The following is a 12409-nucleotide window of genomic DNA, read 5'->3' as shown; positions in this document are numbered from 1 at the left end:
CAAGCCTTCACACACACACACACACACACACACACACACGCACGCACGCACGCACGCACGCGCGCGCGTGTCTTCGTGTCTGTGTTTGTCACAAACAATCTGAAAGAGTAACTTTTGAGCTCCGAAGGGGAAAGTTTGCGGGCTGATTGCTCCATTAATTAATTGATTAATTGATTATAAGTACAATCTATTGTATGATGTAGATGCGGTTACGCAAGCTTTTTGAAACATATACAGGCGGATAAAGTTATGTAAGAATGTAACTCTTTATTTACATTATTTACATTTGACGGATATTTCTCCTCATCTTGTTTGTTGTTAACACAACGTTTCGGCTGATATACCCTCCAGCCTTCGTCAGGTGTCTTGGGGAAATTTCGAACCTGGGTTCTCATTCCTAACGATGTTACTATTATTATTATATTATTATTATTATTACTATTATTAATCAGGTCTGATTACTACATCTTTACGCTCTTTCTTTCAGTCCCTTTCAGTCATTTGTTATCTCTTTCTCTCTCTTACACATGCACACATACATACAATTAGATACACACACACAACACTCTCTCTCTCTCGAACCAAAATCGTAGCAGACGATAACTAAAGAGAACACTGTGTATGTGTGCATATGCTTTTGTATGTATATTATGTATGTGTGTATGCAGGTATTGATGTATACACGCGATATTGTCTAAAAAATCTGTACATTGTTGATCGACCTGCTAGAAATCGCAGCCAAATCACTCAATGTGACATACTACCTTCGTTAAAAACCCAAGCGCACATTAAATGGGAAGAAAACCAGAGACTGTTCCAATAGCTTGAACATTTTAGTTCAGAGACCAACTTGATCATGTGTGTTGTAGAGCTAAATAACAACACGAACATACATTTATGACATTACGTGCATGCACACACACATATACACACACGCAATTAAGTTAAACTCTGTTCCTCTCTTTCTCTGTCTCGTTCTATGTATGTATGTATCTCTCTCTCTCTCCCTTATTTTCCTCATTGTCACTCACTCTGTCTTTCTCCTTTTTTTTTTTCTCTTTGTCTTTCATATCACTCCCATCTCCCTACTCTCTCTCTGTTTCTCCTTCCCCTTCCCCTCTCTCGCATACACTTACATACAAGTATTTAACAAACAGCGTTTGAACCGAAAACATCCGAAAATAGCCGAAGTCCTTTTCTCCATTTATCGTCTGCTAAATGCTTAGACGTATCACTTGTTTCAAGAAGAAGACGTCTGAATTCAACACCGAAAACACCTTATGCAGTTCATTGAAAAATATTCATTTCTTCTTTTACTACTTATAAAACATCATTTAAAAGTTAAGATAGATTTCTAAACTGGAAATTGGTATCGTTTCTGCTTTTATCACTCGCCGTTCTCCTCGCGAAGAAGCCATTTAAAGTTTAAACTGAAGGTAAAGCACCTTATTAAATTCATAGAAAATTTTGCACAAAACCATATTAATGGGTGATTTTTGGTAACTGAATGTTTAGAGCTGTGTCACTGTTGCTCAAAAACTAACAAATAAACCGAACACTTCTCGAAGATTATTTACATTATTTACATTTGACGGATAATGTAAATAATTCCTCATCTCTTAAATATAGAACTGTACTTCTCGAAGAGTTCGTACAGCTCAGATGCAATAATATCTCATATTCAGTCTACTATTTTGACTGGTTGTTTTATGAGAGAAGATGCATTTATACGTAGAATATTTTTGGTTCCGTCTGACAAAGAAGTACATTTCGTATTCAAAAGGATACAGTTTCCGATAAAACTCAGCTTTTGCCATATGTTTAAATCAATGTCGGGAAGAAACTGTAAACATTGTTGAGCAACGACTCAAGAAGATTTCTCCCATGGACAACTGTATGTTGCATGCGCAAGAGATGGCGGTCCAAGCAATTTTACTCCTTCTGGCAAAATTATGTTCCTTCCAGAAAAAGTTAAAAAAAAAGAAGCTAAACATTGTTCGTAAAGAAGTTCTTGGTTTACACTAAATAGCAAATAAGAGGGACAGATAAAAATAAAACTAAGGGGTGAAAAATAACAAGAGACCGGAAAATGTGAAGCTTAGAAATAAAGTGCAAAAATATATGAACAACAGTATCATAGGGGTTGTCTTCCGAGTAACTCGAGGTAACCCTAATGTATGTATGCATGTATGTAAATATATATATGTATATATATGTACATAAATATATGTATGTGTAAGTGTGTGTGTATTTGTGTATGTATATATATATATATATATATATATATATATAATGTATAAAATACAAAATGGGACAAGAACGTAGTATTTGTGTATGCACATATGTATATCTATGTGTATACATTTATAGGCATATATATATGTACATATACATATATATATATACATACACACATGCATACATATATATATATATACACAAACACACGTATATATATACACGTGTTTGTATGTGTGTATATATATATATATATATATATATATATAAGACTAAGATCGTTATTTAAAAATACCCATCTTATCAGGTGGCCAGCATGGGAATAAAAACCTCAGAGATAATAATTATTATAAAATTATAATTTAGAGTATCTAAGAAATATGTGGTTTTATTGTCAAAGTTTGACTGCTATGTCAAGCATGGTGGTATCTTTTAGATACCCTAAATTATAATTTATATATATATATATATATATATTATATAACTGGTCAAAATGCACTTCCACTCTTGTGATGACCGCTTCATTTTTTCCCCTCTTGTTCAAATCGCTTTACTCCCCGTCGTTGTGGAGCTCTTCCAAGTGACATTTTTCGATCACTTGGATATTACTCGACCACCCACGGCGTGGGGGACAAGTCGATTATATCGACCCCAGTGCTCAGCTGGTGCTTAATTTATTGATCCTGAAAGGATGAAATGCAAAGTTTACCTCGGCGGAATTTGAATGCAGAATGTAGAGACGGACGAAATGCTGCTAAGATTCCGCTTGCTCGCCGCCTTATTTTTCATTCATTATATTGAACTTGCTTTGCGCTCTCTTTCTCAGTCTATAAGGCGGTGCTCCAGTATGGCCAAAGTCAAATGACTGAAGCAAATAAAAGAATATATATATAATCTTACAGGAAGAAGGACAGTGACTTCGAAGTTTCGGATAACTAGCCTTCGTCAGATTGCCCGACGAAGATTAGAAGGCTAAAACTTCTAAGTCACTGTTAGCCCTGTTGTTGTAAAAGTGTATTAAAATATAATAAACACGCGCTATACAAGTAAGTATTGAGTTATTATTCAGTTTTTATTATAACGCAACTTAAAAGTACACATACGTATGTACATATGAACTTCCTTTTTGCGATTTGATTTAACATTTAAGGCGGCCCGGGGTCGATAAAATAATGTTCAAGTATAGAGAATTGGATTTGATGTAAATGGACTCTCTCTCAAAATGGCTGGTCTTGTGTCTAAATCAGAAACCGTTTTTATTATTTAAAGAGGCAGAAGCGGCAAACTGGCAGAATCGTTAGTATGCCGGACAAAATGTTAAGCAATATTTCGTCCGCCTGGACGTTCTGAGTTCAAATTCCACTGAGGTCGACTTTGCCTTCCATCCTTTCGCAGTCGATAAAATAAGTGCCAGTTGAACACTGGAGTTGATGTAATCGGCTAGCACCCCATCTTCCCAAAATTTCAGGTCTTGTGGCTACGCCGCAATGTTTCTCAACTATTTTTGTTTTACTTATGGACCCCTTTGATTCCTATTTTACCCGTATGGACCCTCCTAGCCATTCGATGTTTAAAGAATAATATGTTTTTACAATTAAATATTATTACGAATTGTATATCAAAAAATGTTAAAATACTTTGTATACTGTGGAAGTGTAACCAATTCATTGCAGATAAATTTTAGCCCATAAAGTGCTGGGATTTGCATGGACTGCTGAGCACATTTTATGAAAATGAGACTACCATGCACACATAAAAAACAAAAAAATAGTTAAAATATCTTCTTAGTATATAATGGTGGCAAGTTCTACATCATCTGAAAATTCATTAGTTGAAGTATTAGTCCTTTTACATTCTGATATCTTTATTAGGCATAAACCCTAAACATAGATGGGGACACCACAAGGACAGACAAGATCACTATGGGGACAAAAAACATAAGACGAATGTAAATGAAATGAAAGTTATATAAAAATGAAAATGGACGCATGGTCCCCACTCCCATGCAGTACCATTTGAACCGTTATATGTACTATTTACAATTGTTCTTTTTTTCCCCTTTAATTTCATACTTTTTTTTGTCTTTAGTAGAACTTCATTAGTGGTTCGATATCTCTCAATTTCACAACTGGTAACTCTTTCTTCGATCAATATTACCTTCATATCCTCCGCGTAGATGTATGAAGGCACCTTTACTCTTACTATTGAATGTAACTTGATTATTATTTTTTTTTTCTGTTTCAACAATTTTTGGATTAGTGCGTCGGACAAAATGTTTAGTGGCATTTCTTCCGGCTCTTTACGTTCTGAGCTGAAATCTCGCCGAAGTCAACTTTGCTTTTCACATTTCCGGGGTCGATAAAAATAAGTATCAGTTGAACACTGGAGTCGATTTAATCAATTTACCCACTTCCTCTAACAAATTGCTGGCCTTGTGCCAAAATTATAGACCAGTTTTAATGGCGAGTTCACAGAATCGTTAGAGCATCAGGAAACTGCTTAGCAGCATTTTCTGCGGCTCTTCATGTTGATCTGAAATTCCACCGAGGTCAACTTGCTTATCATCTTTTCGGGTTCGATGAACTAAGTACCAGTTGAACGCTTGGGACAGCTGTAAGCGATTTAACCCTCCCCTAAAATTGCTGGCTTTGTACCAACATTATTATGCTTGTTTTCTTTTCTCTCTCGATATTTGGAGTAGAAGTGTATCTAAGATTTTTGTTACACAAATTTGGTTTCATTAATAGTTTTGTCATATAGGAAGTCTTTGACAAGGCAAGTGTTTTTTTTTTTTTAATGCATTTACCGGAAAGAGAACAAAATTGTTTTGGACATTTGTTCGATTTCGTTGGTAATGGTGTCGAACAGTAGAGGCAACGCTTCCCCAAGCAACAATGAAAATAGCATTTCTGCCATTGCTAAACAAAATAATATCAAGCCTGGACTGCCAAAGTTCTTCCCTGTTGTAAACATGGAAAGTTTTGCCTTTACAGAAAAAATAAAGGTGTTTTTTGAAAGTTTCTGAAGTTTTCATCGATGACACAAACAACACTGACACACATACACAAAAGTGTCGTTAATACATGGAGTTTGTTTTGCGTAAGCTGCCTCAACTGTTGAAATAATATATATGAACTAATTGATATATATTTAAATGTATCCACTCATGAGGATGGGAATTAAATGCAGTCTCAAGAAGAATGGAGGACTGAGAGATAGCAGAAAACGGGAAAAGAGACGAAGAACCAAAAAGAACAGACAGACAGACCTGCCATGAAAGTTCTAAAAAACTCAACCAAAAGCTCGAACAGGAACTATTTGAGTTATATGAACTAGAGGAAACTGAGCTGCCCAGTCCGTGGATGGAGTAGAAATTAGACAGGTACATCTTCCAGTGATCATATCTTTATGAAAAAAAAAAAAAAGTTTACGAATGTGCAATGTAATTTTGGTTTCTTCATCAACGAATTCAAAGAAGGCTTTTGGAGAAACCTGAAAGCTATACAATGTCTGGTGGGCGAGTAGAAACGTGGGCGAGTAGAAACGTGGGGCGCTCAGACTCGACCTAACAAGTGGATTTTAATCTTGTTTCGGTGAATAACTCTAAATGATTTTTTATGTACTATAATTATATTTTAATTATTGTATTTTCTACCTACGTTTTGTTTATTTTTATCAGACTTTTCTACTTATCTTTTTGTTATATTTTATCAAATTTTTAATAGGCTCAGGCATGGTTATGTGGTTGAGAAACTTGCTGTACGACCACATGGTTTCGGGTTCAGTCCCACTACATGGCACCTTGGGCAAGTGTCTTCAACTATAGCCCCCGGGTCGACCAATGTCTTGTGAGTGAATTTGGTTGATGGAAAATATATGGAAACCTATTGTGTGTGTGTGTGTCCCATCGCCGCTTGACAGTTGGTTGTAGGTTTTGCTTACGTCCCAATAACTTACAGGTTCGGCAAAAAAAAAAAAAAGTGCTGGGGTTGTTTTTCTTTCCTTCGTCTAAATCCTTCAAGGTGGAGCCTAGCATGGTTGTAGCCCAATGGCTAAAACAACAGAAAAAAAAGGGAGGGGCGCGAAAATAATGCATCTATCGTTGTCTTCACCCCTCCCTTTCTCTTTATCATTATCCATTTCAACATGTATTGTAAACTAGATGTTCTCTTTAATGGTTATTATATTTTCTGTATTTCTGTGAGCCGTTGTGGCTAATACAGGGAGAATTATTGTTGTTATTATTATTTTTTTTAGGTGCTGTACCTCTTCCACCAGGATCGAGATTGCTGATAAAAAGTAATACCCCAAAACAAATTTTTAATGGATTTTCAAACCACCACATCTTGTTCATTTAATTAACAATAATTTTCTTACAAAAATTAACGGTCATTATTGTTACATTTTGTAATGATAATTATAAAAAAAAATCTATTAAGAATGATTAAATACAGTTAAGAGGAAAATTGCATGAACCTGAATCCCAGAGATATACATACCAACATACTCTCCTACTAAACGAACAAACAAACTAGAACAACAAAAAAAGCGACCCAAAGAAAAAACAATTAATAATAATCGTAAAATAATACCAAAACTAACAATGGTTACAATAACAACCGGAATAATATTTAAAAAAGAAAAGAGGAAGAAAATATAACTACACACACACATTATATATATATATATATATATATATATATATATATATATGCATATGTTTGGTGATACATAAATAGGTTTGCGTTATATAGGTTTTCGTTATATACACACACATATAGACTTAGTTATACATATAAGTATAAATAGGTTTAGTGATATACAAACACACACACACACACACACAAGAATGTGAAACAACTAGATAAATATATATAAACTATTAGCAAACGTTTTACTGCCGCCCCTCCCCCATTTCCTCTCCTACTTTTTGAATATCTTTATTTTCTTTCTTTCTTTCTTACTTTTTTTCCTCTTTAAATACCATTTTTGAAGTGATTCACCAAAGAATAAGCAAGATAGGTGAGCTTCTTCCTAATGAGCAGAGGAAAAAAAAAAACTCTGATGGAACCCGGTTCTCGTTCGAAAACTGTAGTGGCTGTTTAATTAATGCTCTTGAGAAAAGCATACCCTTCACGACATCCCATCTTTATTTATTTGAGAAAACATAAGCAAAAACAAATTTGGCGGTGTATCTCTAGTGAAACGAAATAAGTGGCGTGTGCGGATGGCTGATAAGTTTAAAGCTCATTTACAGTAAGCGGGGAGGTGACCATCCGTAGTGTAAGTTGTGTAAGAATTTAGTTAGTGTCGGTGGCGTGGACTTTTCCTCAAGTTGTTATCTACACTTTTTATTATGATTTTTTATACTGCATTACCTCTTGTGGTGATGTTCCCTTAGTTAAAAAGAAGAAATAAAAAAACGTATACAAGTTACGTAATCTCAAGTTTTTCCCTTCCCTTACTTTCCCTTTAAAATATATAGCGCCCGTATCTAGTGAACCGAAATCTGATCTGAACTACTGCGAAGAGGTGCGGGGGGAGATGCCCCTCTCTCTTTCTCTCTCTCTCTCTCTCTCACTTCACCGTTCTGTAAGAGAGGCGTATATGTAATTGAGCTATCGGTAAACCGAGTCGCTGATGTGATGTGATGCGACTCGTAAACATTATGATTTCTTCATTTCGGTTTCCCCTCGCGTTACGCCGCCCTGCTAATTGAGCAATTACCTCTTGTTGGGAAAGCATGAACGTGACAGCATCCAAATAATTTTTTTCCCTTCTGCTTATCAAACAAGGATGAGGCTTTTTAAGCTCTGTTAACATTTAAGAAACAAAACAAAAATAGTAATAACGGACATTGAGGAAACGCGTATGAATTTCTTTTCCATTAATTATCAAACAGTTTTTTTTTTTTAAATAGCTTTACAGACAACATACGCACAGATAATTACAGCGCGGCAGGCACATATTAAACCATCAAAAAAAAAAAAAAAAAGAAAAAAACCAACAAAAATCATGACTTCATTTAAACATTATTTAGTGTCAAAATTTTCGTCACACCAACTACAACCTGGTCACTGACGCGATTCCACTACATTGCGGTTTTTCAGATCATATCACTTTGCCTGGCAAGTACACTTCCAACACACACACACACAGAGAACAGAAATTAGGCAAGTTAATACCAATCGGTGATAGTAAAAAAAAAAAAGAAAAAACAAAAACAAAAAACACAAGCACACACATACACACATCACCACCACCAACAAAGGAAACATACCTTCGAAACAAACTTTTTATATATATATATATATGCTTTTAAGGTTCCCTGTTTCTGTCTCTTATGTCGTTTTTAATGTTTAACTTTCCCGCCCCTCTCCATGCTGCAGCATCCAAACATGCTTGGGAAATATCCACATTTCGCACAGCACAACTCTCCAGTCACGCCGTTTGCAGGTTTTGCACTTGTCATTGTGAAAACACCAGTAAACATAGTAATAATAGTAATATTAATAATAACGATAATAGTTTCTGCAACTACTACTACTACCACTACTGCCATTAGAAAGTTGGACGAAGACAGCGAAATTAGTGAAAGTATCACCGACGCAAGCTGTAGAAGACGAAGGAAATCGACAACAAAACTAACAACGAAAGCATTGAAAACAACAACAACAACAACAACGATAACCGGAATAACAACAACAACAACGAGAAAGACAGCAGCAGCAGCAGCAGCAGCAATTTCATTCAGACAAACAGCACCAACATTATCAGGAGCAGCACTATCGTTATCAGCAATAGCGGTGGCATCTTCTGCAGTAACGACAGCGGTAGCAACAGAAACATCTGAAACAGCAGCAGTAATAATAGTAACAGCAGCAGCAGCGGCAGCAGTAGAAGCGACAAAGTCAGCCGCCACAGCAACACCTGCAGTGGTATCATCATCACCATCGAAGAAAATAGCAGCGACTGCCGGTTGGGAGACGACGGTATCAGAGCAGCTTAGTGACGGCAGTAGAAACTGCTGTGTAGCTGCACGAGCAGCAGCAGCGGCGGCAGTGGAATTGCAGTAGTATTCTTAAACACCGGTTTCAACAACAACAACCACAACCACAACAACAACAGCAGCAGCAGCAAGTAGTAGAGTAGCGAGGAAGCAGTAGAAAGAGTAGCGGTATTGGTGTTCAAGATGGCGGACCTGGAGAGTAGTCTGACCGCGATGGACTGGCTACCGCGTCTTAGTGTGGGAGGGGCCATGACGGGAACAGGAGTCGGGGGTGCAACCGCCGGAAATGCTGGCGCCGGTTGCATTACTAACAACGGTGGGGCCCTTATGAGGACAGTGGACAGCCAGATGGGGCTTCAAAAGTCGGCCGTGTCGGCTTATCAACACCATCACACCCACCACAACCCTCCACCACCGCCACCGCCTCCTCACCTAAATAACAACACGCCGGGAGGCGGCGGTGGAGGCGGGGGCGGTGGTGGCGGCGGCGGCGGCACCACGGACGGTGGCGGCGGTGGCGCCGGCGGTGGATGTCCGCCGCTCTCGCAACCGCCGCATCCTCATAGCATTAACAACGGCAACCACCATCACAACAGCAACAACAATCACCACAACAACCACACTAACAACAACAACAGCCAACAACACAACAACTCTAGCAACCACCACCACAACAACAATCCACACCTCCCCCACCATCAGCAACAGCAAGCACAACACCACCATCTACAACAACAGCACCATCAACCACCACCACTACCACCACCACCACCACAACAACAACACCATCACCCCCACGCCGCCAGAGACGGCAAACCGCCCTATAGTTATGCCAGTTTGATAACATTTGCAATAAACAGCTCCCCGAGGAAAAAAATGACTTTGAGTGAGATTTATCAATGGATATGTGATAACTTCCCTTATTACCGGGATGCTGGGAACGGATGGAAGGTAAGTTATTGTTTTGCGTATCTCTATATATATATAATATACATATATGTTATATATATCTGTTTATCTTACCATTTGACTGTTTATCAACATGTTTATTTGTATTATCTTATGCATCCAGACTTTATCTATTTATCTATCTATCTATCTATCTATCTATCTATCTACGTTCTTTGGAGTTATTGACATCCCAGTCTCTAAGCATATACATGTGTCGGCGAAATTTCGAAGTCACTGTCAATAACATATGTAGTTAAAATTACCAATCTATGTAAATTTGCTTACATTCATATCTACCGAGCTGTCTTGTGTTGTGCGTATGTGTTCGCGCGCGTTTACAACTTTACTCATCGAATTATTTAAAATTTTATATGGCTTACATATTTAGGCTTGTATACTTTATGTATCTATCTATCTATCTATCTATCTATCTATCTACCCGCGTGTTCATATATCCATGTAGCTACCCGTTACCACCGCACCCCCGTTTCAGCCGTTCGCTCTGTTGTTAACCACGAAGTAAAACTTTACTTGTTTACCAAGCGGCGCTGACCGAAAGTGAAAGTAGCCAGCCAAGTCCAGTTGTTTTGTTTCTAAGTAGGATCGTGTATTCGTTACTTTGCAATCTACTGCTATTGCCACTGCTCGAAGGATAGCTTTCGGAGATCGATAGAATAAAATACCAGTCAAGTATTGAGGTGGATGACATTGAGTAATCCACTCCTGGCCTTGTGTCAAAATTTTTAGCAATTATTTGGGGCGGGGAGGTGGCAGAATCGTTAGCCCGTCGGACAAAATGCTTTGCGGCTTTTCTTCCGGCTCTTTACGTTCTGAGTTCAAATTCCGCCGGGGTCGACTTTGCCTTTCATCCTTTCAGGATAAGTACCATTTACGCACTGGGGTCGATATAATCGACTTAATCCTTCTCTTCGTCTTCGGTCAAGCCCTTATTGACCTTTTTAAAGTTCCACTTGGAAAGGAAAGTGTGGGTGGAGAAAGAAATGCTCTCACCCAGTGAATTTTTCAAAAGGTGGGTGACAGGAGCAAAAATAGTGAGGGTTAATAGGCGTCCTCTAACAATATGCCTGCAGATGGAAACAACAGTTTGGCGGTCAGAGCTCTCCTGCTTCGTTGGGGGTTCTCCTTTATCAGGAGACGTCCCTGACAGATGTGTTCACATATTTTGTATAGTTATCTTATTATTTTTTTAGTTGTTTCAGTCATTAAACTATGGCCATGCTGGAGCCTCACCTATCCTTTTCTTTCCCTCATCATCCCCCACACAAATAGTAAATTGTTTTTGCATTGTCCCCCCCCCCCCATCTTTCACTCTGGTGGCAAATAAAAGAAATTATTATTGTTGTTGTTCCAGTTCCTTACGCTCTGCGTTCAAATGCTGCTGGGATCGACTTAGCTATTCATCCTTTCGTGAGTAGATAAAATGAGTGCCAGTTGAGCTCTGGGATCGATGTAATGGCCCCCCCCCCAAAGAAGACGAAAAGAGAAAAAAGAAAATTGCTAGCCTTGTGCTATAAATTAAAAACAATTATTGTTGTTATGGTGTCGAAAAACAAAAATCTGAAACGATCCACTTCAGGGCTGCCAATAATCAAGAAGCCCCTGCCCTACATTTATTTGAATGCCCTTAGTGTCAAAGGACATGTGCCCTCACTCATCTGTGTTCGTCCTCTGACCTACATACTCGGTTGGTGACATTCATGTAATAGTAGTATTTTCTTTTCTGTTTACTTTTTGTTGTTGTTTTTGTAGACATTACCAACAGGTCGTTAAGGCTTGTTTACATCCACGTTGCTATGAAAGTTAATCCACAAAACCGTGCTATTGACCACAACTCTATTTCCTTTTTTTTTTGTTATCTTTTACAGCTGTTTATATTATATAATCATGAGTATAACTACATAAGTGTGCCCCCGCCTGACTTTATTTCCTTATAATTGTCTGAAAAAGAACTAAAACACAGATTTTGTTAATGAATATTCTACACATACACACACGTTTTAGATGTTTAGATTGCAATTATGTCAAAATTTGTAGTGGGGGCAATATTTGACGCTTGTCGATCTTGTTTCCTCATAACTTTCACGTCATGATGATATAAATTACAACTATATATATATATATATATATATATATAGGATTATTCCACCCACTGGGATTTGTTGAATGAGTATATTTTTAAAATCTTAAGAA

General features: G+C 37.6%; 1 protein-coding gene across 2 annotated transcripts in view; it reads left to right on the top strand.

Moving 5' to 3' along the window:
- Nucleotides 1-1191: 1191 nt before the first annotated feature.
- The window catches only part of LOC106874983 (forkhead box protein J2), a 283773-nt gene continuing 272555 nt past the window's right edge, over nt 1192-12409 (top strand). The window contains exons 1-2 of one of the 2 annotated variants that reach the window (XM_052977019.1): nt 1192-1436; nt 6496-10198. In XM_052977019.1, coding sequence (XP_052832979.1) covers nt 9431-10198 — 768 coding nt within the window. In that variant the 5' untranslated portion in view covers nt 1192-1436; nt 6496-9430. Of the gene's footprint in view, nt 1437-4491; nt 5621-6495; nt 10199-12409 lie in introns of those variants that run through there. The other variant, XM_014922916.2, reaches the window with a different exon arrangement.

The sequence above is a fragment of the Octopus bimaculoides genome, chromosome 26 (assembly GCF_001194135.2).
Source record: "Octopus bimaculoides isolate UCB-OBI-ISO-001 chromosome 26, ASM119413v2, whole genome shotgun sequence".
Lineage (NCBI taxonomy): Eukaryota > Metazoa > Mollusca > Cephalopoda > Octopoda > Octopodidae > Octopus > Octopus bimaculoides.
The sequence above is the reverse complement of the archived record's forward strand: the minus strand, read 5'-3'. Positions and strand labels throughout refer to the sequence as shown.